Raw genomic sequence first — 7,101 nt, 5'->3', positions numbered from 1 at the left:
TTATTTGATGATGTTTCAATTGGGATTAAACTATTAAATGTCTTATCCACAGAGTATGATTGGTTTAATCACAGATTTTTCTTTTTAAAATCATAGTAACTCTTATATTGTGAATCAATTTTGTGTTCAAACCTCATGTTAAATTAAATTGTTTAAGAATCAAATTGTATACTAGAATCACAAGTTATTAAACTGACAATAATATGTGTAACAACAATGACATGATGAAGTGGCCTATTAGCTCAGTTGGTTAGAGCGTTGTGCTAATAATACGAAGGTCGCATGTTCGAGACCTGCATGAGCCAATTGTGTTTGCTTTCCTTTTCATCCCTTTTTTTTATTTTTTTCTATTTGGTTCAAAGTTCCTATTTCCAATAGAGTCTTCATGAAAAACTTATGTTCTCTTTGACTTCTTTTGCCTTCCGCTTTTGTTCTCAGTTAGGGGTTATTGGTTGATGAGGCCTATTAGCTCAGTTGGTTAGAGCGTCGTGCTAATAACGCGAAGGTCGCAGGTTCGAGACCTGCATAGGCCAAATGTGATGCTTTTTATATATGCTTAATGCTTTTTATGTATGCCTATTGTGTTTGCTTCCCTTCTCATCCTTTTTTTTTTTATTTTGTTTTATTCATTTCAAAGTTCTTATTTTCATTAGTTTCTTCATGAAAAGCTTATGTTATCTTTGGATTCTCTTCCCGTCCACTTCTGTTCTCAGTTAGAGTTCATTAGTTAATGAGGCCTATTAGCTCACTTGGTTAGAGCATCGTGCTAATAACGTGAAAGTCGCAAGTTCGAGACCTGCATGGGCCAAATGTGATGCTTTTTATATGTGCCTATTGTGTTTGCTTCCCTTCTCATCCTTTTTTTTATTTGGTTCAAAGTTCCTATTTCCATTAGTTTCATGAAAAGCTTATGTTCTCTTTGGCTTCTCTTATCTTATGCTTTTGTTCTCAATTAGGGTTTATCAATTAACGAGGCTTATTAGCTCAATTGGTTAGAGCGTCGTGCTAATAACGCGAAGGTCGCAGGTTCAAGACCTACATTGGCCAAATATGATGCTTTTTATATGTGCTTATTGTGTTTGCTTCCTTTCTCATCTTTTTTTATTTTGTTTTATTTAGTTCAAAGTTCCTGTTTCCATTAGTTTCTTCATGAAAAGCTTATGTCCTCTTTGGCTTCTTTTGCCTTCCACTTCTGTTCTCAATTAGGGTTTATTGGTCAACGAGGGTGGGTTTTCTTTCATTGGGGGGACTTTCGTTCTTTTAGCAGTGGTTTTTTTTCATCTTGGAGGTAAAGTTTCATCCTTTCGCCATTTTTGTTTTGGAGTGGTTTGTTTTTAGTTGTGTTTAGGGTTTTCTTTAAATCCCCTGATTTTTTGGATCCTTTGTTATGGTTCGTGTTGATCAAAGTATCATTGTATATGATATATGACTTTGTTATGGAACACTCTATTACCACTACAACATGAACTCGGACCATTTAGGAAACACATTTATGTGTCTGAGTTTTCTATGACCAAAATATGCACACTGAATTTGTGCTTCATGAGTTTTGTAGTGGATATTCTTAGACATTGATGGAGTTGTTTATTTACACTTTTTTGCAATGGTCACAAATGTTAAAGGTGTATATACAAATTTTTCTAGATGGATTGTTTGATTACAAATGTATACACACTTTGTGGATAAAAGTTGATGTTTAACTGTATTTGTAGAAAGTCATATATTATATATATGAAAAAAGTTGCAATACATTTGCCACATAAATAGTCTTTTTTTGGTGTTTAATACTTTGGCATTATTTTAGGAATTGTTCAACCCCTAGTTTGATTTATTTTGTTGATTCTATCGTGTTCTGTCATTTATGCCATGTTATTGTATATTATTGATTTTGGTGATGTTGTTGTATGGCATGTCTAATTGGTTTATGTTGTTGGTTTCTAATTTGGTGAAAGTATTGAGTTTTTATTACATCTGGTTAGTTTCTGTTTTGAGTGACTTGGTTAGTGTTTCAAGTTATCTATAATGAGTAAGGATATTGAATATGGTAATTGCTCCATTAAGAATAAGGTCTATGTCGCTATGATACATTTTATTTGTATTTGAGAATTGAATAAGTCCTATTACTACAGTTGTTTGTTGACGTTTGTAGATACATTTGAGGCATTCATGTGGAATAAAATATGTTGGGTCTATTAATAGGCAGTTAAGAGCATAAGAGAATTTTTTTATTGAAAGAACGTGTTTTGGATGATTTACACTATTGAAGGAGTCTACGAAATTATCTAAGAACCTTCTTAGTAAATTATGTTCTAAGTGGGATGAAAGGAGTAGATGTTTTGAAATTAGATCCCAATTTATTCAATTTTCTTTAGTAGATGTTTGTTTAGGACTTTGGCTTAGGGTGGTTGGTCCAAAATACAATTTAAAGAAATATAAGTGGACAGTAATTGTGGAAAGATGTTTAAAACTAACAACATTGATTTAAAAATGTTCTATGACTTCCTTTTGTAAAATTGTAAGGAAATTTTTGTACCTAAATTTTGTAAGGTTTATATATTGTTGGGCATCTCTGAATTTTTATTGTCAAATCGTAATGGTAAGGATTTTCCCAATTTTGTTTAAGGTTGTAGATGATATTGAAGGTCTTAGAAAATTAAATTAAGGTGTTGTTCTTTCTTATTTAAGAGAGGAGGAAGTAAAACAAATTGCCATGTAGATGGATGTGTTCATTTGGTGTAGGTATGAATTTATTACTTAGTTTTCTATGTAGGTACTTGGGAAAACTATACATGTTGTAATGACGAATCTAGCGGGCCTTGCGATGAAATCCATGACTATGTTGATAAAGTCAATGCATCAACCACGGTTAAGATTCGAGAGTGTGATAATTCGTACTCCATTTGCCACCTATTAGAGAAGAAAGTTTCATAAATAGCTATATATATAATTTTTTTTCTTGTTTTTCGTGTGTTGTGTAAATGTTTATCGAGGAAGTTTTAAATGACGAGTAAATAGTTTCTCGCAACGGTTAATATGAAGTATAAGTATGAAAGGACAACGGACACCACTACAAGATTATAACAACCAATGACGAGGTAGATGGGTAACCTAGGATTAGGATATGGATTTCTAAACATTGCTTCTCTCAGTCCAAGTAAATTATTTAGGATCACATAACTAATTAAACAAGTTCTTTGCTTGCCTTATTATAGAACTTGGAACTGAAACAAAAGCTAATTCAATCTCTAATATCTTCTAAAAAGCTTGATATCCCTCCATCGAGATTCCATATAGGGGGAAGCACCTTCCTGTGCGTAAACCCCAAACTTCATGTAGTGAACGCCGGCTCCACGACCATTTCCATTAAATTTCCGGATCCCGTCGATATAAATCTTCACGTTGTTGGCACCCACGTCATGGATGACATTGAAACGGTGCCACTTATTATAGATGTTTTGTTGTAGAGTAGTTGACTGGTAGTGAGTGAGAGATCCACCATAGACCCTAGTCTGAGAGGTTGTGGCATGGGTGGCTCCACCGAACACTTGTTGGATGCATGTCCCGGTTGTGCCACTGGGGACGTAGAAATGCCCTTCAAATTGCCACACACCAGATGTATAATCGTACCCCTGCAAAGTCAAATTTATTCAGGATTTTTCTAGGATGTAAATTGTTGTTAATAGTTCAAGTGTGAGAGAATAGTTAAAGTGTGAGTTAAAATTCCACATTAAATAAAATAGAAAAAACTAAAGACTATATAAGATGAAAGTCCAACCGCCTTATTGTTTTAAGTTTTTTGGTTAAACGTTGTATAAAATAACTCGTATGTAAAAGACTAATGTTATATGTATAAATCAAACATAAATGAATATAAATGAAAAATGATATTCATGAGACAATCATTTGAAGCTTAGTGGGTATACTTCACTGCAAGATGATTATGATTCATGATTATGAAGAGTATGATGGATAGGGAAATAGGTGGAAGTTAGTCCTATACCGTGATACGAATCTCAGTTCGTGGTGCTGTTTGGCTGGTAGTGGTGTGAGGCTTGTCTGAGTTGTATACCCAAAGTCTGTGCACTCCATTTATAAAGGTGTAACGGTCGCCTTGTGAAACATCATAAGGCTTTTGGACCTGAAAGTTGGAACTAGTTAATGAAAGTTGGGTGAAGCCATCTGTGGGATCGGCAGCAACCAAGGAAAGAGTTGTGACACAGAGGAGAAATAACACAAGGGTTTGATGGAAAATGGGGTGGGACACCATTGTTGCAGATGAAGATGGTTACTTCTTTTTCCCCCAATGTTGTAAAGTGGGTAGTATATTCGAGGAAGGTTTCATGGACATGAGTATTTATACAACATATTATTCATACTCAAATGCTTCACATCACATTGCATCTTTATTCATTTCTCATTCATGCATCTCTTAACTTATCGTTTAAAACTATGAAAACGACACTTGGGATTTCAAGGAGGGCTTATAATTAACGAAAGGAAATTCAAGTAAAATAAATTAGTTTTTTTTGTAACATAACTTTAACTTATAAATTTTACACTTTTTCATTGCAATTATAGTTAAAGCATACAAAACTTAATTATCTTACCTTATGAATAAAAATAAAAAAATTAAAAAAAAAACCTTATTATCTAATTATGATCAATTTATGACTTACCGATGTATCAATACACCATACAGTTTTCACTTTTAAAAGGATTATGATTGAAAAAAAAAATCACATTCAATGTACAATTATTATTTTATTACGTATAATATTTTATTTACTAAGAAAAATGGATATATATTTTTAATGAACAGTGATGTCAAAATATATTTTTCTTTTCAAAAGAGCATTATATATTCAATGTAAAGTTATAAATCTAATCATTAGTTAATCAAATATAATTTATAATTTTAAACACTAATTTATTAAGTAGTAAAATAATTCAAAAGGAATTTATGCAATTTCACTTAAAATGAAGATAGAGACATCTATACCAATATATTTATATACTTATATATGATGAGATACCTCTTTTTTGTATATTTTTGTATAGATTATTTTTATTTTTAGTTTCTTTTATAATATAATTATTAACTGATTTAAAAAAAAATTAACTAAATTTTTTTATAAGTAACTACTATTTTGAAATAGTTTGTATAAAATTGTCACATATTTCTTTTTTTTCAGTTTTTTATTATATTTGTAGTTTTTACTATTTTTGATATTTTCATTATCTTTTTCTTATGTATTAACTTAATACATTTACATATATTATTAATTTATAATACATTAAAAAATATTTAAAAACTACTACACAGTACAATAGCTCTTTTGTTTATGCTAATTACAAATAATATAAAACAATTGGATATTGTTATTTTTTATGATATATCAGTACCTCCTACATTAAGAAATTATTATTGGAATAATGATATGTTAACAAAATTATACCAACATCCTATAATAATTTTTATTCATTTTTTAATTTATATTTTAATAATTAATTTAATATTTTATTATTGTTAGAGCAGTTAAATAGTTATAACACCACGGTCGTCAAAATGTAATTTTTTTTGAAATTGAAATATATACATAATAGGTTTACGAAATTAAGTCTTGAAATTCTATTAACATCAATTTCTTGTATAATTAGAAATAAAAACAATATATTATATTACATCTATCAATAAAAATAAAGATTTATGAGACATTCACTGACAAATAAGATAATATATATATATATATATATATATATATATATATATATATATATATATATATATATAAGTAAATGAGATCGTTAAAAACAATAGTATTATGAATTTAAAATGATTTATGTTAAATGATCAAATTATTTTTATCAAGTTTTTGAATTTTTGAATTGTGTATTTAAGCATTATATTTTACCATAAATTATTTGATGCAAACATTTAAATATGTGCAACAAAATGATGATAGAATGTCAATTTTGTTATGAATTAATGGTCGTCCATTGATTTATACAATCACTCATATGATTGATAATCATATTATTCATTACTCTTTATGATGTAATATTTTGTATTTACTATTTGATTTTATATCCTTTCTGGGTTACCATATTGTACCTATAAATAGGACTCGTCCTATCAGTAATGAGACACACATAAAAACAGAAGTTGCTCCCTACTCTCTCATTCTCTATTCTTCCTCTCCTTTGTCTCTCTTATTACCTTTATTTTATAACACGTTATCAGCACGAGGGTTATCCAACTGAGCGTGAAGGCATATTTTTTTTTTCTCCCTAAGAACAACGCTCTATATTCCTTAACCGAGGTTCTTTCTAATCTTTTTCTCATTCACAAACTTTATCTCATTTTCTTTTTTTTGTGTAATGATAATTGTTTGATTTATTTTTCTCTGTCATATTATTATTATTATTATTATTTGATTTTAATAATTTCATACATGAAATTTGATTATATTAATATTTTATGTGCTAGTTTTAAACACGCGAAACGTTGCAAAATTCTCTGTCATAATATTTTTATTATGACGATGATTATTATTAATATTATTATTTTGATGATGATGATTATTATTAATATTATTATTTTATGTGTTAGTTTTAAACACGCGAAACGTTGCAAAATTTGGATTTGTGACCCTTGATATTGTAAGGAAGAATTCCTTATATTGGATTTTAAATGTTGAAATATATTTAGATGCAATGGATATTGGGATACCATTAAATAAAGAAATAAAGCAACTAATTTGCTCATAACAAAAATATTGTGAAAAGAGACTTCACAAATATTGTGAATTTATTTCATGCCTATGCATGGCTGGCTGGACAAAGCAATAAAGCTTTTGATGAAAAATCATGAGATCCGCCTAATCTGCTCCATTCCCAGAAGTGAATGGAGCAATCAATATTATGAATTGATTTCATGCCTTCTTGTGGCTGAACAAAATAATGAGCTCTTGATGAAAAATCATGAGGCCCGACCAACTGGTTCTGCTCCATTCCCAGAAGTGAATGCAGCAACATCTGATCCATATAATCATGGACGAGGTCAAGACCATAATAATAATCGTGGTCGTAATTTTGGCCGTG

The 7,101-nt window shown here is 29.9% G+C and overlaps 1 protein-coding gene and 2 non-coding genes across 3 annotated transcripts; 2 read left to right on the top strand and 1 right to left on the bottom strand.

Moving 5' to 3' along the window:
* Positions 1–459: 459 nt before the first annotated feature.
* Positions 460–533, top strand: TRNAI-AAU (transfer RNA isoleucine (anticodon AAU)). Its single transcript has one exon. It is a non-coding gene; the product is annotated as a tRNA-Ile (tRNA).
* A 440-nt stretch (positions 534–973) lies between these two features.
* On the top strand, positions 974–1,047 carry TRNAI-AAU (transfer RNA isoleucine (anticodon AAU)). The gene has a single exon. It is a non-coding gene; the product is annotated as a tRNA-Ile (tRNA).
* A 1,872-nt stretch (positions 1,048–2,919) lies between these two features.
* Positions 2,920–4,329, bottom strand: LOC114164649 (citrate-binding protein-like). Its single transcript, XM_028049386.2, has 2 exons — positions 4,001–4,329; positions 2,920–3,629 (listed from the first exon to the last, which is right to left on the bottom strand). The coding sequence occupies exons 1-2, from the start codon at positions 4,265–4,267 to the stop codon at positions 3,246–3,248; spliced, it is 651 nt and encodes a 216-aa protein (XP_027905187.2). The 5' UTR covers positions 4,268–4,329; the 3' UTR covers positions 2,920–3,245.
* Between the last annotated feature and the right edge of the window lie 2,772 nt (positions 4,330–7,101).

Source organism: Vigna unguiculata, chromosome 9 (assembly GCF_037176805.1).
Source record: "Vigna unguiculata cultivar grain cowpea cultivar isolate G323 ecotype 2 chromosome 9, ASM3717680v1, whole genome shotgun sequence".
Lineage (NCBI taxonomy): Eukaryota > Viridiplantae > Streptophyta > Magnoliopsida > Fabales > Fabaceae > Vigna > Vigna unguiculata.
Note: the sequence above shows the minus strand (reverse complement) of the source record. Positions and strands in the feature narration are given on the sequence as shown.